General features: G+C 39.9%; 1 protein-coding gene across 7 annotated transcripts in view; it reads right to left on the bottom strand.

The window, feature by feature from the left end:
- The window catches only part of LOC111244814 (sodium- and chloride-dependent glycine transporter 2-like), a 24,304-nt gene extending 1,164 nt beyond the window's left edge, over positions 1 to 23,140 (bottom strand). Inside the window, exons 1-13 of one of the 7 annotated variants that reach the window (XM_022792260.2) lie at positions 22,671 to 23,140; positions 13,825 to 14,004; positions 7,942 to 8,130; positions 6,386 to 6,548; positions 5,653 to 5,784; positions 5,052 to 5,224; positions 4,553 to 4,734; positions 3,931 to 4,198; positions 3,356 to 3,459; positions 2,791 to 3,028; positions 1,438 to 1,666; positions 677 to 777; positions 312 to 467 (exon numbers count right to left, since the gene is read on the bottom strand). In XM_022792260.2, the coding sequence (XP_022647995.1) occupies positions 312 to 467; positions 677 to 777; positions 1,438 to 1,666; positions 2,791 to 3,028; positions 3,356 to 3,459; positions 3,931 to 4,198; positions 4,553 to 4,734; positions 5,052 to 5,224; positions 5,653 to 5,784; positions 6,386 to 6,548; positions 7,942 to 8,130; positions 13,825 to 13,833 (1,944 nt within the window). In that variant the 5' untranslated portion in view covers positions 13,834 to 14,004; positions 22,671 to 23,140. Of the gene's footprint in view, positions 1 to 311; positions 468 to 676; positions 778 to 1,437; positions 1,667 to 2,790; positions 3,029 to 3,355; positions 3,460 to 3,930; positions 4,199 to 4,552; positions 4,735 to 5,051; positions 5,225 to 5,652; positions 5,785 to 6,385; positions 6,549 to 7,052; positions 7,700 to 7,941; positions 8,131 to 13,824; positions 14,218 to 22,670 lie in introns of those variants that run through there. The other 6 variants (XM_022792259.2, XM_086979915.1, XM_086979918.1 and 3 more) reach the window with 6 other exon arrangements.
- Positions 23,141 to 24,237: the final 1,097 nt, after the last annotated feature.

Genomic DNA, 24,237 nt, shown 5'->3' with positions numbered 1-24,237 from the left:
TATATATATATAATATAAATAAAAAATATTATTATAATAATATTATTTAAATATGCAAATGCAAAAAAAAAGTGCTTTTCGCACTGTGGAAAACGAAAGAAGATCTTGCCAATATTAACTGGACACCAAGCCATATTTTTCTTATAATTACAAGCTAGTTCTCAGCTAAACATGCTTTCTAATTATAAGCTAGATAGATTTTCTTATATTATAAGATTATAAGCTAAACCTGTGTTCCGCTAGATCGCATAGGAAGAAACTCAGTGATGACCGAATTATGTTAATAGCGCTTTGTAGATGGAGGTACTCACGTCTCGATTTTTGAAAACTGAATACAGTATGTAGATGGGCACGAGACACATCGAAACTAGAGCCATAGCCCATCCAACGTTATCGGCCCATCTTGGATAGGGGACTCCGTTGTAGTCAATCGGTTTGTGTTTGATCACACCGTAAATGAATAGGAACTAGCAGAGAACAAACGGTAAAAATTGCAAAAACAAAAAACACTTAAGAAACTTTTCAAGCATAAAGGAAGATTATAGCGTTACTAGGTTTACATCGAGTCATGTACTAATTTGCGTTTCTATACAGACCCTAGCAATATATCTTTACAATACATTTTAAATGGAAACGAAAGAACACACAATGGTACTCATTCGAATATAGAACTCACCATGAGAATCAAAGGCGAGAATATGAACCACGAAATGCGCCAGTACATCGACTGTTTGTGGCCAATCATGAATTCGAAGTCCGCGCAGATTCTGTTCACACCTAAACGTAACCAAAGTGACGACTCATCAATAATTTACTTAAAAGTAAGCTGACGCCTAGAAGATGATAAAAGCTATAATTGTTTACCTTCGCTCCTTTTTTTTTCTGAGATCCTAACTACTCGCAAGAGAACTTTTCGTTTAATTAATCAACATTGCAGACTCATAGATGAATGGACATCGACATCGACCTTCGAGAAAAATTTGAAGAAGTCTCTGGAATGAAAGGGAGTGACTGTTGCAAATAGGCCAAAGAGCCGCATTAGTGTTCATCATACGAATAATAATATTGAGGGTGGCTGACCTTTTAAGGTACTGACTAACGATCAGTAATTGGTTAGTCAAAAGTGCTTCGTCTAGGTAAAATGACTTCTGGCTGAAAGAACCAGCTCTCCCGGCATAAGGTACAGGCATGGCCGGCTTACCGCATAGCATTGTTTGCTTAACCGCATTTCTCCATATATATATATATATATATAATGCTTTTAGCCCCTCTATTAGGCAGTGAACTTTCCTTATTTGATCCTACCACCTACTTCTTAGCCAGATGATAAGCTTTTGGCTCAAATGGTTCCTCAGTGAAGGTGTGTCTAAGACGAAGAAAACTCGATCGACCGAGGCAATTCATTGAATGAATGCTGAATTAGTTTGCTAAACATACCGTACACCCAAGAAACGCCGATAACTTCAGAAACAGCCAGGAACACAACGGAAATGCCTCCTCCATAGGTATCCATCAGGTTGAGCACGTACTGACCCCCCTCCATCACGCAAGGTATGCCCAGAATGAAGCATATAAAGCACACGAGGAACGTCAAAGGCATTTTGTTCTTACGCAGCTCAGGCCTTTCATCATAGAGTGCTGTTAGAAGCGTCTCGATCATCGCGAACTGTTAAAGAAAGGAGAGCCATTGAATAGCGTATTTTGTGAAAACTCAGCGGTAAATTGCATGTTGTCTCCACTGTCTTGCTTTACTCTCCAGCGATGTCACCCGCACCATGATGTTACTAGGTTAAAGGCGAACCGTATGTCTGATTGGTGTAGGACGTATTGAATGAGCGAATTTTTTTTTTTAGTCTAAATTTCAGTAAGACTTGAAACGGAAAGTAGTAGATCACGTTTAACACCGTCATTGCTCATTTATTGAATCATCATTCGATCTGATAATTAAATTCCAGTTAATCAACCCGCTGGCATTGTGACGAGCACAAGAACAAAGCCAAATTCTACTCAAAATGAAGATTAAAAAGAAAAAAACAAATTATACCTGTGTGGATGACACTAGTTTGTGTACATAGTTTTGACAGTTCCTATTCAGAAAGAGCATCACACCAACAGGACGCATAAGCGTGTACTACGTTTCTGCATTTATTGACTTAGATATGGTCTTCGATTATATCACAATCTTATGAACTAGTCTATTTCTAATTAGCGACCTATTTCAGTGCCATCTAAGGTACTCTGAAGTTAGATCGCCTTCACTCAAATGTTGCCTTCGAACGGGTTAATAACGAAAATCGCTTCGTGAGTTTCCTATAACACAGAAACAATTTAACGCATCTCTCTCGACTCGAAAAAAGATTCGGTGAGATTCACTAGCTAGTCAGTTAAGTAGGTTGTAGTAAAGTGTATATACCCCAGCGCTAGTTATCGAAGACGCCAAGCACAGCTTTCCTTACCGGTTGCCCCCGTTCCGATATGCCCATCACCAGATAAGAGGCTAATACGACTTATATTTATAAGTCCCTATTTTCCACTAAGTTAAGGCTATGCCGTCACCCGTTTCACCTGACAGTTGTTACTAGCAGTCTTTCAAGAGCCTCAGTCGTCGTAACTGTGTCGACAATATGGCTGTGTCGCTGCCCAAGCATTACGCGAAGACGTTACAAGCTGCCCTGGGACTTTAGCCTCGAAAGACTTGATTCCTTTTAATGTTTTACAATTTTATCAACAGAAAGCGGGGTGATCTCGAATTGAAAAAAAAAAACAAGGTATCAGTGAAGTGCTACTAACCTCGGAGTCAAGTCCAAGCAGGAAAAGCATGAAGAAGAATAGAAAAGACCATAGTTGCGGCCAGACGAGTCGTGAGAGCGCTTCAGGATAGGCGACGAAGGCTAAACCCTGTCCTTGTGACGCCACATCAGAAATGGGTATTCCAAGCTCGTGTGACATATTACCGAGTATCGAAAAGATTACGATACCACCCATCAGCGACGTGAGGAAGTCCATCGTTGAAATGAAAAGGGCGTCACTGAACGTGGCCGAGGGAACACACAAATTAATTAGTAGTGGTGCAAATGTTCCTTTAGCCACTTCTACCTCCTGTCTATTTACATATACTATCGTATATCACAGGTCTTGTGGCTCGCTAAGAATAGTTCACTAGACTATGAACTAGTCACAACGAACAAGATATTTTAAATATCTTGTTATTAAATAGTTATTATTAAATAATGAGTGAGACATTTCCTATGAAATCGCTTTTTGGGAGGGGAGCCAATATCCGTTAGTAGGTCCGTACGTTCATGCAATATTTGGAATATATCTAAGCAACAATGGAGGCACAAGTATCACTTACATGTGAACAGGGTTCCGGAAACGATTGTAACTGCCGAACATAACAATGGCTCCCTGTGCGACTCCTAATGAATAAAAAAGCTGTTCGGCCGCCTTCCGCCAGATCTGAAAAGCGACATAACGCGCGAGACGAACGTCCCGTACATCTACAATTAGAAAAGATGAAGAAAAAACTTGAAATTTAAACGTTGCAATATCGTTGTCTCTATCTTTATCTATCAGAACAAACTCAAGAAACCTATAGCTTAATAAAATGATACGGATTCAGTCACGCTAATTACAGTCTCAATAATATTTCCATCTATAGCTTAATCACAATCCAAGTTCCCCTGCCCGTTGGACTAGACTAGATTTGATACTACAGTCCTGAAATAAAGACCTAGATCCTTTTACGATTGCTTCATTAGCACATATCGGGCATGTGTACATAACTAAAAAGTTCCAAGTTCCAGCACTGCGTTAATGTGTGGCTTCAGATGACTAGCTTCTACCTGCATAAAACGAGTTGCGTTTTGCATTTCAAGTTTTAACAAATAGATACGCCTCCGCCACTGCACAATCTGGGGGGGCACATACCTGAATGTCGATAACTTTGCTCCAATCGGGAACAAGAAAGTAAAAGATTCCATTACTTGCTCCAGGTAAAGTGAGGCCACGTATAAGGAGAGTGATCAGCACTACATAGGGAAATGTAGCCGTGAAGTAGACCACTTTGCCGCTGGATTTCACGCCCTTGATCAAGCACAAAAATACAATAACCCAGCAGATAGCCAGACATAGTGCTAAATCCCAACGAACTGCGCCCATATTCTCGATACTCTCCGTCAAACCAAGGACATACTTGCTAGCATCACGAAAACAAAATTAAAAAGAAAAAACGCAATGTTAAGTGGAACATAAACAATGTTCATAATTAGTGTAAACATTTTTTTATGTAAACACTTTGTGTCCTGTAATTAGATTTGATCGTTTGAGCAACCGCTTTTCTGACAGCTAGGGTTCAGGCATTTCAGCAATCTGAAACGAATTGAGAATCTCCATTTAAGTTAACTAAAAAAAACTTGAAACAGGCTCAAAGAAAGCAGACGTAGTGTAAAAAGTACCCAATTTGGCTTAGAGAAATTTCGTTATAAAATTGTTACGCAAGCGTGCCTAGACGAGTATATCGGTACTCCTAGATAATTAAGGTGTAACGTACTTCCAAAACTGTTGGCTAGCAGTCTCAGTGGCATTGGTACAGTTTTGCATGCTAGCAGCAAACAAAGAGACGGGAATCGTCACCGACTGGTTCCTCGAATCGGTAATCGTAAATCCTGATGAGGCCGGTGTGTTATTTCCGAACATTTGTACTAAGCGATTTTTCTGAGCATCACAGCGCGCCTAAATTGAATAGATATAACGGCAAAAGAAAAACGCCAAAATATTCTCCAAATACATTACACAATCATTTTAATAAACTAAATCGTCGATTTACTAAGAAAAGGTGTTAAAAATAAATTTATAAGCAGTGGAGAGCTAAACCGTTTGCGCTTTTATTACATATTACAGTTACTGGGACAAGGTAGAAAGCTCTATACGGAAAAAAATTGCCTCGGGTGACGAGATCTATCTTATCCGACTATGTCTACGCGACCAGAGGGCGCAGATTTCCATGCAAATAAAAGCAAAATAAACAAGCAAAGCAGTACGCCTCTTACCACGTCGTCTTGGCGGACGTAGCACTGACTGTCAGCGCCCCACCACTTTGCGCATGACGACCATGGCAGTTCTGAACGAAAACTCTGCCCCATATAGAATATTGTGTAGCACAGAACTACATTGTAATAGATCGATATAATTGTAGAGGTCACGAGCTGAGCGTAGCCCACACCTGTTAAATTAACAAATAATGGATCAAGTTTCTCTTCCGAAACGGCAGTATTCAAGAATTATAGCACAATATAAAGATTCAATTTAATTTAGACTTAAGCCAAGAGCTCGATTAATTCAAACAAATAGGTAGTCGGTTATTGAAGATTAAGTTATTTTTAGTAGTTACAAGTTACTTTCGACAAATTTTCTATCTATTTGAAACCGTGTTAAACATGCGTTGGGCCATGGCTTTCGTGTAAATTAATGTAAAGTTCACGGATTGTATGCGGTAAACGTACACGTACTGGCAGCCTTCGATCAGCGGCCAACATCAGAACTATATACCCCATATATAAATCCTATATATATTGAATCTGTAGCTAAATAGTATGCACATACAATGCGCCAAGTGAGACTCGTGCGTGAAAAATGTGCGCGTTCACTCACCTTTGAAAGCTGGCACACATTTCCATACTTCTAAACAACCGCATGAACTGAACTGGCCCATAGCAAGCTCCAGGTAATAGAGAGGTTTGCCGATAAGCAACATTAGAGTGAAATAAGGTAATAGGAAGGCACCTGAAATTAGAAAAATGGTAATAGAATGGCAATCACAGGAAGCAGTACCGTCGGCGCTGATTAGTACCGAAGACTATAACAATACGAATAGTAGAATACAAGTAAATCACGCACGGTTAAAAATTATCAACGGAAAAGTTTAAGACGTCGATTGGGTCAGTTCTAAAGAATCCCGATTTAACCTTAGGACCCAAACGTCGCATGACGATTCGGTCAGCCAAAGGCCGACGTAGTGTTTATATTTCCGAAACGCAGAGGATAAGCTGATCATCAGTGGATACCCAATAAACATACGTACGTATACCGATAATGATCAATAACGTAATAATTTTTAGCTGTTTTGACTAGCATTTGCCTAAAGCTAAGTACATCTAATAGCATAAAATTGGTTTCTCACTCGATTTATCAATCTGCAAAAAAACGTGTAGCTTGGAACGTCAATGTAAAGATCGTTTGGTTTGCGGTAATACGTCAGTGTAAAGTGCGCATCTAGATTGACATAAGAGCAAACGCGTACATATCATGCTTCAGTGTCTCGTTTCGTCTACTTTTTCCCTGAAAGACCCAAACAAAAATCAGTATATATACATGTACTGCCTACCTCCGCCGTTCTGATAGGCAAGAAAAGGAAATCGCCAGATATTTCCAATGCCGACGGAAAGTCCGATGCACGACAAAATGAACTCGGCTTTGTTGGCCCATTGACCCCGCGAAAGGACTTTGGGTTCCGACTTGTTGTTTGATCCTGAATCTTTATCTGCTGTCTGAAACATGCACAAAGAATAAAATATATAAAAAAAACAACGTCCAGTGAAGATAGGTAGTAAATTACGCTTGGGTCTGGGTTCATCTTTATCCTAAGGGTTTAAACGTAAGGGTTTACTTGACGTGGGATTTTGTGCGTAGGACCGTCTCCATTGGAAAATATTATAGTAGAATGTAAAAAACTGAATAGCATATAGAGCATTTGTATATGCAGTATGAATCTTATACGAAAAACAGATTGTTTTACATCTACATACATATATATATATATATATATATATATAATAAAAATATATATATATATATATGTATATATATATATAACTCATGTATATGAGTTGCCAAAATGAAAGGAAATATCCTTTATGTAGTAAAATAATATTGCTAAATTAAATAGGCCCAATTTTTATCGATGAACTTGTGCCAATTTTTTTTTATAGCTCCTGGCTGTAGAACCGTGGCAAGTTATTTTTGCACTTTTTCCATTAGAATTGAATTAACACAACTGAGAGTTTTGCAGAGATCGAGAGTGCTGATGGTCCGGTGGTGGAAAGTCCAGCCAATGATGCAGACGCACGAAATCTCCCATTCCAGTTCTCTCAGTTCTTATCGAGTCGATTTTTATACGTATATGGCCTGGCATTGTTATGATAGAAGACAACGCCTTTCCTGTTCACTAGTTAGTCGATCTTTTCTCAGTCGTCTACTGTAATCCTGTTAACAATCGGAGTCCAAATCAATCGTTTTGTCAGACACCAACGATACCTTTCTAGTTCCACTAAACACCTTCTTTGGTGGGATTTGCCAAAGGTTGTGAAGCCTATTTTTTTTCTTCATTATCGTCGTATGTGATCTACTCTTCATCAATAATGATCGAGTGGCTTGATTGAATTGCGTCTACCACGGTTTCACAGGTGGAAACACGGCTGAGTAAGGTCTTTTGCGTTGATCTCTTGGTTGACATCCGAATAGCCTGATTTTTTCGTCGTCATCTTTCTGCAAATGGCTCAAAAATGTTTCATGATGGATGTTCGCTTCTTTGGCGATATCACGGCTAATCACGTGGCGATCTTGCTAAACACATTAATTCCGTTAACTTTTTCCATAACTGGTTGGTCATTACGAGGAGCATTTTCCGCATAAAAATTCCCTGAAAGAAAGCGGCAAAACATTTTTGGGCTGTCTTGGCCATGACCAGCACATTTTTTACAAGCCTGGGCAGCATTTGCTCCCTTATTGTAACGAAATCGTAAAAGACAGCGAATTCCTACAGCAATGTCAGTAATCTTCGGGGCGCTTTATCTCGAGTCGGATAAAAAAGAATGATCAAACAATTCTAGAACAAATAAAGAAAACGTTTTATCAAATCCAGAAATATACGCTGGTTCTTACCATTGCCTCATTCTGGTCACTTTCTGTAGAAGCAACGTCTTCAGATTTGGCGCTTCCTCCTCTAGCTTCTCTGCTTTTCCGTCTCGAATCTGATCCTCCATGGAGACGTCTAGCGGCTAACTTATGGTTGTCCTCTTCATCGATAGAAAACGATTCATTGACGTATGCCGAAGAGTCTCTTTTGCCACTCTAAAAGGTTAAGTGAAATTATTATGTAAAAAAAAGTGTTAAATTTCGATGCTATATTATTGCTAAGTATAATTTTTTCTCCATCGAAAAAAACTTTCATTGGAAACGCTGTTCGATGTAGGTGTAGACATCGCGCGCGTCTGCTTAGCGAAAATTTTTCATGAGTAGCATTTTATCCACTGGAACAAGATATGGTTTAGCCCAAGCCAGCTCAATATATTATTCGGTTGTGGAGGTGAATACGTTTTTATAAGTATTTGTTCAATGCTAAGCAAATTTTAATGATTTTTAATAAAGTTTGTTGAGTTTTACGTACGTGCGAAAATCTCTTGTAAATCCAAACTTCGCTTATATACTTTTTCACATCGAAAGATCTGTCGAAGATTGCAAATTTTACCACAGTCGGATATTGATCAGATCAGCTGTTTCAGCTTAAATTCGCTCGTGCTATCGTAGGTAAAAAAAGTTTGTGGAATTGCTAACCTTTTATTATTTTTTATATATATATATATATCAACAATATTATTATTTGTGATTTTAGACTTCGAACAATGATCGATTATCATTGCTTGTAAACTTCTAACAGTAGCAGCATCGTGTTAGGTACGACAAACTTTATCCGTAGAATATAGAGAAATATTTTTGTATTTTAAGCCCAATGCGCCTAGTCTTCAGGTTGGGTTTTTGTGCAGCTTAATAAGTACTTTAATATGTAATGCTTTGATATTTCATTCATAAAATCGGTTTAATACTTGTCGAGGAAGCATCTTTGGAAAATACCTATTTGTTCCATATTCACTTTTCGTATTAAGATTGTAGAGGGCCACAATTTTCAGGCCTGCCTAGAGGCGGCTCTGGAGAGGTAACAAAATCTATAGAACCGATTATTTCCAGGTCCACCCCATACTCCACACGCTCTTCAAACATTTTTCTAAGTAGCGTTTACTCGTGCGCGTTTTGATTATATTAGGATGGGTATCGCTATGGGCTTTGAGATAGCCTGAGTTTATGAAAACTCAGGAGCTCAAAGCTCAAGACTCAAAGCTCTAGACGCCTTCAGCTTCTAGAAACTGCCGATGTTCTTGCCCGACTTTTCGAGAAATGTGGTTTTCGTTTTGGCCCGGGGCAATCCCGTGAATATTTGAATGATTTCTCCTCCGCTTAAGTCTTCCACTGGAGTTGTAAGGCCCTTTACGACCCGATTTCCTTCTTCGAAGAACTCGGTGTCGTTTTTAATGAGGCTTTAGTGTTATTTAAAGTCTGTATTGGTTAAACAATAAGCATTATTAGTTGATCGGCTAGCTTTACCTGGACTTTTCGAAGCCTCCGGGCCACATAGATCAACCTAATCGTTGTGATCTATGCCAGTATTCGTTTTGTTCCTGTTTACTCTGTTATACTAGCATAGTAGCATTAATAAAAGAAGCACATTAATCATTTGTCCTAATTTGTAGCCATCTCTACCATCGACATTGATTCTCATCCCTTTTCTTTCAAATTTCCTGCTCCGTTTTTTACGCCTGTGTCCTTCTCCAAATCAGTTTTGCGCCTTGGCCGTATATTGCGACAATAGGAAAGTCGTCAGGTGTCATGAACACTACTTTTAAAGGAATTTCTTTTCAGTTAATGTATTCCTCCAGTAACTGACTCCGGTTTTTACTCTTTACCGCTAACTTACGGTTTCTCATCCGTTATAACTAAGCTTGTTACTAGATACATTCACTTTAATAATACATGTGCACATCTTAGCCCAAGGCAATTTGGGATATTTGCGTCCTTTTTATCCGGCCTATATCGTCCCTAGCATTTTCTTTTTTGTATTGCTGCGAGTTTGCCGTATATTTTGCGCATAGGTTGAACCAGCGGGTTGTCTTTATCTCGTCTCGCACGTAATTACTTATCGACCACTTCTACCCAATGTAACTTCACATCTATGCAAGGTTCTTTCTCGCTTCTCGCTGTTATTTTTTCTTACGCACACTACTTTTCATCTCATAGTGGTCTGGCTTACGCGAATAGATACTTCAAAGCTTGGAAAGTTATTTCTTATCCGGCACTGGACGTGCTGTCTCCTTTCAGTTTTTTGTTTATCATGATCTTTTTACGTATGAACAAGTATCTTCGTCACATTGAGCTATTTGGATCTGCTACAAGTGATGATCTTTGCTGGACTGTGGCCTGTTTCATCATTTTTCTGCATGCGTTGACGATTCTGCTACTGGCTAGTTCGACGGCGGCGGCATTCGTGATATTCGCCAGTTGTACTCATATTATTTGACTGTTTAGGACTCAGAAGAAACTGGAATCAATTGTAGCTATTAGCCAAGGGCTATAATATATCGAATTGAGAAGACTATTCCTCTGTCCATAAAAACAGAAGGAAATTATTTTCAATCACATCTCCCTGAGCAAGCTAGATGAACGCTAACTGTAAATTGTGTAAAATAGAAGCTCCGTAGCGATAACTACAAATATTCACTTAACGAAACCGATAGTCAGAATAAAAAGAATAGATCTGTCTCAAAAAAAAAAAAATAGCAACGAGCTATAAAAAATCTCATACGACAGATTTATCCGTCAGAATTCTATTTTCGTGGCGTGGATTTGTTTGCCTCTGACAGATCCGATGCTGCTTTCAGCGTTCAGCTGTACATTGCCCCTCTCGGTAGCTGGCCAACGCCGATTAAAGTATACTATAAGCACCATTATAATATTTAGTGATTTCAGCCTGATATCTGTGTTTTGACAGCTTCTAACATGCTACTATGTAATGATACAGATAGTCACCTTGTCTCCTATTGACAGAATTCAATCTAGTCGACTTCAATATTACTTCACCATCACAAGCTAGCGCACGATATGACAATTTGGTTGGCATTGCGTCAACAGCCTGATAGTAGCTTTTGCTAGTATAAAAATCACGCGCGTCCAGAGCATCCCTCAACCTATAATAGGCACAATGGTTTGTTGCGCTGGAGAGTATCTGTTGGAAGGACGTTGAAAGTGAAATGGCAAAAAAAAAGGGGCGAAATGACCACGAGCAGCAGGGCGAACGTGAAAGGCGAAAAGTGCGGCTGGTTGTGAGCTACGTTTTTAGCTGTCTTTGTTACCACAAACCGCTTAAACTGAGTCAAGCAGGCGGAAACGCTATGCTGATTATATAATTTGTGTTATATTGATAACGGTTTTTTTTCTACGTGGTATGAATACATCTCACGAAAATAGTACATGACTTACTAAGGAGAATACCTCTCCTATACCTGAACCGAACATAGCAGAAATCACATATTTGAATGCCGAGTAAGGAAGAACAGGTTGGTAATGTATACGAATTGGATATCATGGCTACAGCGTTTAAATTCATTAGACCAGCAACCACTCACCAAGTTAGCAGCAAAGATCCTATTTTCGTCTAGATCCTTAATACCCGTGCGTGAAGCACAGATTTTCGTCAATCCTTTCTACGACAAATGAATGCATTGAAGGAATCACACATCAGACTGGGCATGTTCAGCGGGAACTCAGTATACGCTAGCACCAAGCCGTCAGCAACGATGCTCTTGCCATTCCAGCTCGTACGGGATATCCTTTATTGCTATTTCTATCCTAAACGGATATCATTTTTGTAAACATGTTAAAGATTTCAAGTTTTTGTCTAACTGCCCGTTTCTTATGAGGCTTAATGACAAGCTTTGCAAATATAGCCGCTGTGCTAAAATCTTCGACTATGGCGAGAACTTAACAACCAGACCTATTTAGCTGCGGGGAAAACCAGTGATGAGATCGCCGTAGTGGCAGTTTCTCCATCTCGAGAACACTTCGGTTAGTGGCTTTTGACGATGATGTACGTACACCGGTAATAATGTGTGAACACGTTGTACGGCAAAAGCCAATTGGATACAGGTACTAGAACTACTGTAAGGTTTGCGTCGTATCTTCCAGTGTGAAGAAACTGGTACCTGGCGAAGCAAGGGCACCAGTATTTCGTTGGACCATTTTTACTGAAACCTGGCGCAGTTGTAAACTGCCAAACCTAGACCTCGCCGACGATTTATAACCTGTTGAGGGGTTCGCGAGCACATGAAGTTATGTTACGTGTATCACTCCTCGGAACATGTCAGCCTTTTGAGATACTGTTTCAGCAACCTGTTGGCAATATTCTACATTTTGACACGAACTTCACTTACACAAACGACAGAATCGAATACAGATCTTCGGACGAATGTGTTCAAATGTTTCAAAAAGAATTTCTCCTAGCATAACGACGGCGCTGATCGAAGTTCTGTTATTCGTTTTTCTGAGACACCTGACCAGTACCGAATCACCGAAGAAATTTAGGATGTATCGATTCAATATATATTTTTCATTCCTCCTTCCAGCCGCTGCGTGCTTCGCCTTCATTCATGTAGACCTTGTTGGTTCCGATGGATTCGTGATGCAACATTCTGTCTATAACCCTTTTACGTTTTTGCTACTTTCTTGTGACAATGTTTGTTCAACATAATTGTCTCTCATCAGTTTCAACAATTGTGTAGGGCACATTCTTGCCTACCTTAGGATACCGGCAAGTCCTGCCATGAAGCGACGCTCGTAACACCGACAGGTCCCGATTAACAAAGTGACAATAATCTTTTCCCAATTACTCTGTTCTTTTCATTATCTTCGACGCATATTGAAAGTGAACACCGATGCTTACTAAGTCGCACGTGTTATATTCTTCTAAAGGTCTTGAATCTATCTAAGTCTTGAATTTTTGCGCCTTCCTGTGGAACAAACCATAACAGAATAGGCGATAGCATGTTTACTATCTGCGTATCTTCAACGAAAGCTTAGCAACCGCCGATCTTCCCGTCCACGGAGCATTATGCACCCGGCTTCGATCAGATGTCGTGCCGCACCCCCTATACAACGATGGCCGATCGCTGATGTATTGCACCTTTTATGATCTTCGCTATGCGTGCTTGTACCTAATACATGTGATCTGGATCTAGCTAAACGGGAAAAGCGTTTGTTCGCTTCTTCTGTTGTTTGCAGATGGAAGTTTCAAGAGTTCTACTGGAGGACACGCGGGGCAAAAATTTGCCATAGTAGTCAAACCAAAATTCTATGTTAGTTAGAGAGATGGGACGCCGCTCCTCAGTTGGTATGAAGTTTATTAAGCTTCTACTCTTCAGACAAATTGTTCGGATGTTATCTGTACCGTATATTTCTGCTCCGTTTCGTAGGTGTTATCAATTTTCAGCAATTTGTGAATGTAGCCATTACGATTCTATGATACGCGATTAATGTTGCTTACTATACGAATTGACTGAAAGTATAGCACCGTTAGTCTAGTGTTTCTTCGATGATGACTGTCTAACAAAGCATGGAACAGTATGGGGTACTTCGTTGTTCTCGTTGTCGTTGTCGTCATCGTCGTTAGCTACTATATCAAATAAGCGGTAACATTTGTGAAGATCTTTCGACCAGGCATTAAACGTCAGCAATGAAAGCTGTGGCAGATGCGCACTACTAACGGTTAGCTAATGGTTTTAGGCCGTACCTCAGCAACGTGATGAGAAAATCGAAAAGGGAGTTATATCCGAATGCGATGATCATTCTCAATCGTCTAACTGAAGATGGCTAAGATGGAGTGTTCACTGTGAAAAATCTTATAAAACCTTAGGTAAAATAGCAGCAAAAGAGGCTACTAACCGCGCTCATTGAGTCACATATGAGCCGCTGTGAAGAAGCGTACTATATCCATGAGGCAACCTGCCTATGATCGGGTAATAAAAATCTCCGCTTCAATCCTATTGTTTATCCGCATCGACGATAGGTCACCGATTGTTTGAACTTGAAAGCCCGCGACGGCTAACGGCGCACTGTAGTAAACTTCAAAAAACAAGCGCTTAGTTTAGTTGTTATATTTGTAAGAACTAACATGCTCAACAGTAATCGTGAGCCAGGTATCCCAAGATAGATATCAGTTAGTTCAATGTCTCTTTCTACAAAACAGCCGGACCACTTAGTCTATTCGCGTTAACTGCGTTGTCCAACGTAATCAGACCTTATTCATATATATCATAGATTCGTATATCAGACATATTCTCCAACTGACTTTCTCTCAATTCAGCTAGATCTACTTTTTTTTTGTCTTTTCCGGGCTATTTATGGCTTAGATTATCGTAAATTTAGTTGATGCATCTATTGTAACTTGTTTCTATTTAATAGAAGTTCGCCTTTATTAAACGATAAAGTATGGTGCAAAGCTAGATATTTTCTACGCTCGTATATTTTCATGTGAGTTAGGTGCTATGACATAATATTATTCTAAAAGACCATATTGTTAGCTCATGCACCATCGTACACGAACTATAGTTCAGTGACAACAACAGTCGCTTCTAGTTAGACTATACATTCGTAGTAATGATTGCTTATGAGCTCTCCATTGCTGCTTGTTGGATAATGCCGTTCTACCAGTCGATCTTCACCGTGGACAAAGCCTGTTTTTTTTATGCTACCTTGAAAAACATGTAGTTGTACTAGTGAGTTCCAAGATACACTTTCCAGAACCTTTCAATCTAAGACAACGATGCAAATTTCCACACAGACATCAGAATAAGTTCTCCATATTATCCAGTCGTCTTAATTAATAGACGCCGAGCACCAAACGCCATTCACGCTGAATGCCGTTAACGTTCCGTATACGTTCAGGCTGGTATCATGCGAAAATGTTGGACACCCCCGCTAAACCAGAAACTATTAAATAATGTGAGAGGTCACAAAAAAATAATCCTAAGAAAAATTATCTTCAATCGTTCTTGCTAGAAATGCCTCGTTAGCACGAGGCCATGATGCGAACATATCAATGGCTGTCAATCGCCTGGGCCTGAAAAGTAGCTTTTTCTTAAATTTTTTTTTTTAGATACACAGTCTTCTACTGTAACCCAGCAGTGCGATAAACAAAATCCAACCAGTCTTAGCCAGCTGTATCGGAAACAGACACAGAAAAACTGTATAGCAACAGGCTTACACCATAAGGGTAGTAAATACAAATAGACTTCTACAACTTACTAGCATGCCAGAGGTGCGGGTATATGTGAAAAATCAACTATGCATTGGTTAGTGATTTTATCCTATTTCGAAAAACCGAATAGGACTCGGAAGTACGTGGCAAGACAGAATGTTCCGTAGTACGACAGTCGCACGTAATATTTTCTGCACTACTACATTATTTCCTGGTTACGTAATCTACTCTATCCAATTAGATTCCGGAACTGGTGATTCTAAATCTCCTGGCAAATTATATCGTTGAGGCTGATTTCGGGTTGGTGTGTTATGGAATTGACAACAAACCTAGATGTTTCATAAAGCTGTTATCCTGCAGAGTTCCATACTCAGCAGTTTTTAGGTTTTTTTTCTAACGATACTCGTTTAGGGTAGAGCCCTGGACATGAGGCGTGAAAGAACCTTTGGCCATAGTGCGAGAAGACCCAATTATAAAAAAGATAACTTGAATAATCTGGTTTGATGCCTGTAAGATAAGAAGGTAAACATTATAACTCTTAGTATTATTAATTATCTTTCGCTGTTCCCTGAAACAATATAGTAGTAATTAATTTAATAAGTAAACATTTTCGACTATTTCGCTACAATGAGACAAATGACAATCATCATTTGTCTTTATTATGTATATATATAGTGGCTATTTTTGTGGAAACCGTCTATTCTGTAATAGTAGATATACGTACGGTAATAATACACTCCTTTTAATTTATATCAGGAGTATACGAATTTTATTCATTTCACTGCCTACGTTAGAGGTTCTGTTTTACAGACAAAAGATTTAGTGAGAAGGACTGGTTAAGAGTTGACAAATTTGATTGTTGGCATAGTCCTAGCGGCAACGGCGACTACAGCTGAACGTTCGCAAATTTTGGGTAACCGTCCCGTGAGATTAGCAAATGTCCTTTTGGCACTTTGCGACAGATTTGGAACGGAGTTATTTATTAACTAAGTTAAAATTGACATCAATATCTTTGTCGAATATTTAAAGATGCTGAGAAAGTACCACTATAGAGCTTTCTATAGTCACTAAATACATTGTTGCAGTTTTGTTTAAACCTTCACTGGTCGATGGTTGCTTCTCACCTTCTACCCACATGTGAGCTTTGCCGCTGTATGCATGTTAGACGTAAATGTATTCTGTGGGATAGATAAAGATTTTTTATAGCCCGGTTTTCTATTGCCCGAGTAGCCTGATGCTCTGGGCATATCCGTTCGCTCTTCGGGTCATCTCGCCAGTCATTTAGCGTAGCCACTATGACGTTGATGATGAGAATGAGAAAAAGTCGCTTCTATCGAAAACATGTTTAGCTACCCCGCAGCTACAGATATCACTATTTTCAATGTCACCCTTACAAGTACCTTAAAAGTATTAGCATCTTTTTTTAAATTTCGCGCTTCCTTTTCAAAGTTCGTTCACGCCGTTTGAACAGCCGACTTGTGTTGTATAAAGAACCTTTGTTTCATGTTGTTTTGCTGCGAATTTCTATTGTCTCTGTTCGTATATTCATCTTGGTACAAGGGTTTCATTCTTAATTTTAACCCAATATGAAGTTTGAACGTCTCCAAACAAGGATCTGTTTTTACGGTCTGCTTATCTAAATACTAACCTTTTTTTAAAACCATATATATGTAAAAAATTATGAAAGTTGGAAATTTTGACTCGTAGCCGTACGTGATCGTATTTAAAATATAATTATCAATAACATGTTTATCTCGGCCAAATTGTGCATCCATTATTTTATTGAAGGAACAGCAAAATTGAGCCGAGTCGGTATTCATATCGTTAGCGGAGAAAATATAATACATTTAGATTTTTCTACGTTGGTTTCTCTGTTTAACTTTTCGAAGCATTCGACTGCTAAATCCTTTCCCCGGTCTTTGGGGACTCCAAAGTTCTACTAACTAACTTTATTTACGTTCATTAAACCGAATAGTATTAGCATCATATACAACTTTATGCGTTGTATTAATTGCATAAGCAGGAGTTTCTTTTATGAGATTTTGCGGTAATTTCTTTACAAATAAAAGACTTTCAAGGAAGCATGTTTCTATTTGTGAGTGGAGTCTGGTGTAAACTGACGACTCCGTGCTCGTGTATAACAGTCAGCAGCATGATAGAGCAATATGGATTCCTTTACTGAAGGGATCCATATTGTTGACTTACTCTATCCAACCATATGACGGGACGTATGGAGCAAAATTACGGTAGTCCCTGAATTGTGTCTCTGAATCGAAAGCGCTTTTGCGAAGGACCCCGGCCTAAAAATTTGCTCCGCACGATATATAAGGTAAAAGGTAACCTTACCGATAGGCTAACACTAGAAGTCGGAACAGTTGAAACTAAACACTTTGTTCTATATAGATTCTTCTATATCAGCTAAGTTTCAGATACTTAACTGACGTAGAAGAACGCACAAAACGTTGTCTAACGCCACCTGTCATTATTTTATTATGGTGAAATAGAGCAGAGTGGATGATGTCCGGCCTGAAATTGGGGGCGCAACTTAGTGGTTTCATGGTTAATTTTCATTCTTCACGTCAGCATTACACATTTAGGAGAAGTTCAAATGCGTACTAACTGAGCTACTAGGGTTTTGAATTAGGTCACATACTTCCGCTTAACAGGGCCCTTAAGAGCTGTGTAACGAACATTGATTCCGTTCCTATACTGTCGCCGCCTGAAGAAACATTAAACGATTGGTGCTAGTGAATAAATCAAAACAATTGCTGCCTTTATAAGACCATTAACAGTAACACGTATTTATAAGATTCACACGTATGTGTGTTCCGTAAATGCTCTGTAGAGTTCTTTAGGAGCAAGCCGTTTCCTTGCTCGCGAACGCTCTAACAAACAATTGAAACACTCTACCAAAGTATCCTGCACGACTTGAGCCTACACAGCTGAAGAATAAAATTAGTTATTCCAGCTAGAATCCTTATAATACGGATCTAAAATAGTTGTTGTAATCTTAAGCGTGCTCATGAGAAAGACGCTTTTAATAAGTAGTAGGCAGTGTTTTTATCCGAAAAATGGCAGAGATTTCCCGCTTTCCTACCGAACCGGAGCGATGGCTGAGCGCTACTCGTCGAGGATTGTAAACGCGTCAAACGGTATACGAATTCATCGTTTAGTGAACACATCAAATATTGTTTCTCGCTAACGTTCGAGCACCTCATCAAATAAGAATTATATTAGCGCGTCTCCTTGTATCGATTTTGTCGAAAAGTAACGACTCAAATGTTTCTAGCTATGAGAAAGTGTATTTGTCTAGTTATAAGGACAACTTGAATATTTTTATCGGGTGGTAAAGGGACAACGGAATAATTCTACAAGTAGCAAACCGAATCTCTATCTCTGATCCTATGTATTATTTTGACGATAGTGTAAAGCGAAAATGTACGTTTCTCTAAGGAATAGACCTCATAGGAGAAACGTCTTGATCTATAAACGTTTCACCCGACATAGCCAAGATGGCAGGACACTGGCTGAGAAAACAAATTAACCTGATCGTTAAAAAAAAAGCCCATTGATAATCTCTACACACATCATTCGCTATAGATCCTATGGTCTTTTGGAGAAGTTACGGACGGCGTTTGCTCAGTTAAATAGGTCAAATTCTAGCTATACTGCGATAACTCTGCGTTGTCTACCAATGTCTGTTGTTGTTGTTGTTGTTGTTGTTAAAATGGAGGAATTGGCGCTGGTTTACTACAGCGTCAATATAAATGCCCACAAACAAGGCTTATCATGGAACCAGCTTTCAATACCTAGTAAAGTATTTGAGGAAACAGATTACTGCGCCTAACTCTGGGATAGTAAAAGCTGTGAATTTGTTTATCACAATTGACATTTTCATCTATGAGACACCTTGCACTATTAAGAGTGATCGAGTTCTTATTTTACGTATTACAAACGTTTCTAAATGGCTCAAGCCTTCTTCTACGCGATCACCCTATTGAACATCTTAATATCGTTGAGAAATGACTATATTATTAACGTTCAAGTCTCTAATGCCGTCTTCCAGGCGGTCTCCGCCTAACGGCCTAAACGCGGCCGTTAAGTTTCCGTATCAGCTGTGCGTCTACGCTAAACGATCCGAGAGTAAGAAGTGGCGCATTGTTGAAGCGTTGATACAAAGATTTGAATCGAAATCCGATGGTACGATTACGAACTCGTACGTTCTAGACTATAGACAAGGGAACTTTTCAAGCAGATTTCAACTATTGGCAACTGCGGAATTTGCCTGTTACTGTTTCGAGCGGGAAAGGTATTCTGGCCAAAGTCATAGTGAAATCGATTACGACCTACTAGGTCCTTTGGCAAAGCAAGCAAATAAGGACTCAATTGAGAATAGTCTATCAAGAAATAAACATATATTGGTCACAAATTTAGCACCTAGCACATGGGAAATCTACTGCGAACATTCCCCCCCCCCCCGAAACGGCTTTTTCGTTCCATGTTATTAGCGATTCTAGAAACAGATTGAAGTAAACTCAGCGGCCAACTGTGAATACAATTAATATTTGATAATACCAGATTTAATAACAACTCTCTATCATGAGTGTGTTGACAGAGTCATATGTAATAGTAGAAAACACGTATAGAAACAGTGAAGCTGGGGGACTGTCGCCAAAATCAGTCGTCTCAAATCGCCATTTCAGCTAATATGCTCGTCAGACTACTACAGTTAACTATAAAATTCCGGTGAGGTAATGTAGAGTTCTTAGCTGACTCAACAAGCTAGTTCTCATTGTGAATGCATATTTGTGCGAAAGATTTGATGGCATGCCACAAACGACCTATGATGGCTTACAAATAACTTATATACCAAATGTATACTATATCGCCTTCAATAAAGAACTTCATTTGCAGGTTGTCTACTACAGGTTGTTGTTGTTAGCTCGAGTTAGAGCAGCAACGCACTCCTTTCAAGCGCTGACCTAGCAGTCCAAGCCACCGCATCGAGCAGAGAGGGTAGATTATTTATCCGTTCACCAATCGATACCTCTGTGACATTCATCGCAATAGTGACTGAACCTCATCCTTCAGCTCATAAATTCTACAACCCTTGACGAAAAAGAACCAAATTATTTCCTTAGCTGCATCCAACCGTCACCTTAATTACTATTACCAAACTTAACTCAATGGCTAAGTAGCGCCGACTCACGGGAATTCAGCCTATAACAAGACGACAAAAAAAAAGCACAATCAACTACACAAGTAGGAGAACCAACGGCAAACATCGTTTGTGCTATTTTGCGCGTCTGCTCATTGAAGGAAGATATCAAGGGATCAGTAGCCAGACAAGTCGTTTTTTATAGGTGCAGGTCAGATATTCGTATTAGACCTAGTTTGCTAACAACATCGGGTACCCTTCGTTAGCAAAAAGGCGGACGATGGACAACCGGGACAATGTGGCTGTGGAGCAGCTTTCATGGTGATCTGTCGCTCTACCACCGAAGTACTAGGAGTCGTTTGCGTTCAATACCAACCCCATGTAGTGAGGATGCCATGAAGCTAGTAGGCCCACCAGCACCGTCTCACTGTGGCGATTAGGTTTTTTCCAAAAGATAAATTGCAGACAGCGTATCTCAGTAACACGCAAAGATATAAAACGATATCGCAATTTTTTCTCTGGACAAAAAGACACTATCATTATCCTAAGATGAAACGCAGGTGAAATCAGCGAAATGAGAAGCAGGGGTATGGCAGATAGTCGTCTGATATTCGCTCGTCGATCCTGTTACAAATTCTGTATGGTGACCGCAGACTGGACTACGAAACAAAGGATATTTTAATGACGGTTATTTGGTGCGTACGCTTCGATGTGACAGTTCGATCGCCATAAAGCTAATTGTTAGAGCTGAAAGTCAAAATTGAGACTAACAGTTTTTCAACGCATTGAGTCCGTCGGGTCCTGACGTGATTTGCTGGTGAGCAAGTCGTTTTCGCGGCGAAACTGGCAGCGTACTTGGTACAGGAAAGTGCCCCATAGCAGACCTTGTAATCTTGGCGAAGAATAGCAATGTTTAGATAATAAATAGCAAATAATAACAGTTTTATGTGAAGTGGGCCCTTACTCTAGCGTCTTTGGAAGAATCTTAAGTATCGACTTCCTTAGGCTTCACAAGATACAAACGTATCGGCTGACCTAAACGCTGGTTCACTAAAGATCCTGAAGTCAATGTGGTAAAGATGACCCCACGATGTCATATTCAGTCGATTGGCAACAGTAAATTGCAGCCATTGACAACGAAACGGCTCGTAGATTGGAAAGTAGGAAATGTCCAGGATATTACGGGATCTATGGTCGGTGGCACAAAAGGTCAATATCGTTTGCCAGCGATCGGATCGTGTCGGTGAACACGAGCCTAAACACCGGAACAACGGATTCTCAAGTGAAAGTCTACAAATACCGGTTACCGAGTTAACGGTAGTAGACACAGGGCCCAAAACGGTTGGTACAGGTGTTTCCGGATAAGGTCAAGCGCAAGCGTTGTGTCAGACCATACCGCTGTGCGCAACCAATCCACTATATTGAGCCATGTTTTGTTCCGCAGTGACATGCGGACATGGCTGTCTTAACGTTCATACATTCAAGCTGGATTCTGCCGGATTGTTCGCAAATCAAATTACATCTCTGTTCCTACATAAATTACACTTACCACATTTACATGACTGATCCCTGCTTTTGTTTGCGAAAAGTTACCTTTGCTAGAGACAGATGTAGATTAAGACGAACTGGTTAAAACATGTTCTTCCTGATAAAGAGGACGGCGTAACTAAACGACAGATGTTTACTGCAGTCATTATGTACAAGCGTACTTATGTCGCTGCAGATAAGGGGCTTAGCTGCACGGCGCCCCAAAGGAATGTGCGTGCAAACATTGTGTATAAGCTGAATTAAGATAACTTCTGTATCACATCTTTTTATGCCATTGCTATCGGAATAGCTACTATACCTTACTACTATTTACGTGAAATGTCTAGGGGAGCCCAGAACTTCAGCTGTCAAATACCTTCAACAGGCACATAATAATAGTGGTTTGACGATTACGCATGGCTGACGCTTGGTTCTACGATCTGTATTTTATAACGGATATAATAATCACGTGTAACACCTTAGAGCATGTACTGTTGGCCATTAACAGACGATAAAGGGTTTGGTCAGTTTCGATACAATTTCAACATTTCATGCCAACATGAAGCAATTGTACTGACTTTTGCGTTAGCGGTGGATGAACCGGGGCAATTTCTGTAGTACAGCTTTGTAAGGCACTTGCTTTTCACGGTAACAACATAAGCGCTTTTTGTAGGACTAGCGTCTGATATTCGACGCAGTGAAATGTGTTCTCTTAGGCACTGAACCGGACGGGCTACACAAGGAGAAAACCAGTAGCACTCGTCATCGCTGCACAACGATTTCTACATAATTCCCTTTAGTGTAATTAAGCTACCGTAGTAATCAAGATATTATGATTATACATACTACAATGTTATTCATCCTGACGTCTGTTGATGGGCCGAGTCGACTTTCAAAGACACTTGAATTGTCAATTTTGTCCGCTGCTTAATGCCAGCTTGCCTTGAGCGAAGGGTACCACTGTAGAAGTCCAAACTCGAACACCAGCACCGTTGTACTTCAAGCTAATGAATTTATCAACAATTTTAACTAAAGAGATAAAATTCGTAGACGTCTCTGTCACATTTGCATCCCTAGAGACGGCTCCGAAGCTTTGACCTCCTCGCTTTTTATCAGATGTCACGCACTTCCAACGACCATTCAAGGTCGCTTGTTCGACCACTTACATTGGCGTTCACCGCAAAAACGTACGATGGACTGTTAAGGACACACAAGCAAGTTACTTTGTTCGCAACGGAAGCGAAGTGCAACCATGTCAATCACCGCGTCGTGCCTTATAGTCCATCGCACGCGCGCGACCGGCTGTCAGCGGAATGCTACATGGCATAATGATGCGCGCTCCCGCCATCGCGCGCTAGGAGAGGAGGGACAATCCGCAGTGTCAGAGAGACTGCAATCGTCAATGCTGTGTCGGCTACCGTAGATCTTAGTAGCGGCGTTACTTGGGTCACATCAGCCCGCTTTTTCCGCTGGCGGCTATAAGTGATCTTCTGCCAATGAGTACCAGAGTCCGATTACTGTCCACTAAAGGTATTACTGTTATTCCAGTGCTGGTACAACTATTCGCTGCGACGATTCCTACAACTCGATCATACGCGTCCGTACCGCGGTCTGCTAGCTTCTATAGGTAGTTAATAAAGCGGGCTGTAACACCACGGACTAAAAAGATAATCGCTGCCAAGTTTTACACACTGCACGTTGCCTCCAAACCAAAAAAGTAATCAATCAGTCATAGGTAGAGATATCACTAAAACAGGCTCACATTCTTGACACGTCCAAAAATGAACGAAGTTCGATACAACTGAAGCCTTTTTTGAAGCAGGGACTTTTACAACAACGGCAACTTCAGCTGTGTCAGTAGCAGTACTGCTTAGGGCTAACACCTCGCGGCCTTTCTGCTTTTCAGTTGCTTGGAATAATCATTACATACAAAAATAATCAGATTTTTTGCTTCGTACGACCTGCAAGTTACACTTTTGTAGCCCTTTGCTGCAGAGTTTTGTGCATAAACAGTGGAATATCTCCACACAAATGGAGGATTTCTTGATACAAAAAAAAAAAGAAATGATATCTTGTAAACGAACTTTTTGTAAAAGTTAACTAAACTTTTGCCTGTTGATACAAAATCAGCTGGTTTTTTTTGGAACATTAATACAGCTGACATTTATATCTTGCTACGGCTAGATAGTAAGTGTCGGAAACTGTAACCTATATATACGTCTTTTCTCTCGCAAGAATGGCAGGTTGCCCATAAAAAGACTGCGTCTTTAAAAATGGACGCACTATTAATTCACATGCAATAGACATGTACGTGATGAGAATGTCGACTAAGATCAATTTAAAGATTAGCATGGTAGCATCAGAAAAGTTCTGGAAGCACCCAGTAAATAAATCATAATCACGCGATTTAAAA

This window comes from Varroa destructor, unplaced genomic scaffold, assembly GCF_002443255.2.
Source record: "Varroa destructor unplaced genomic scaffold, Vdes_3.0 BEIS01000002.1, whole genome shotgun sequence".
Taxonomy (NCBI): Eukaryota; Metazoa; Arthropoda; class Arachnida; order Mesostigmata; family Varroidae; genus Varroa; species Varroa destructor.
This window is presented reverse-complemented; position numbering and strand designations above follow the sequence as displayed.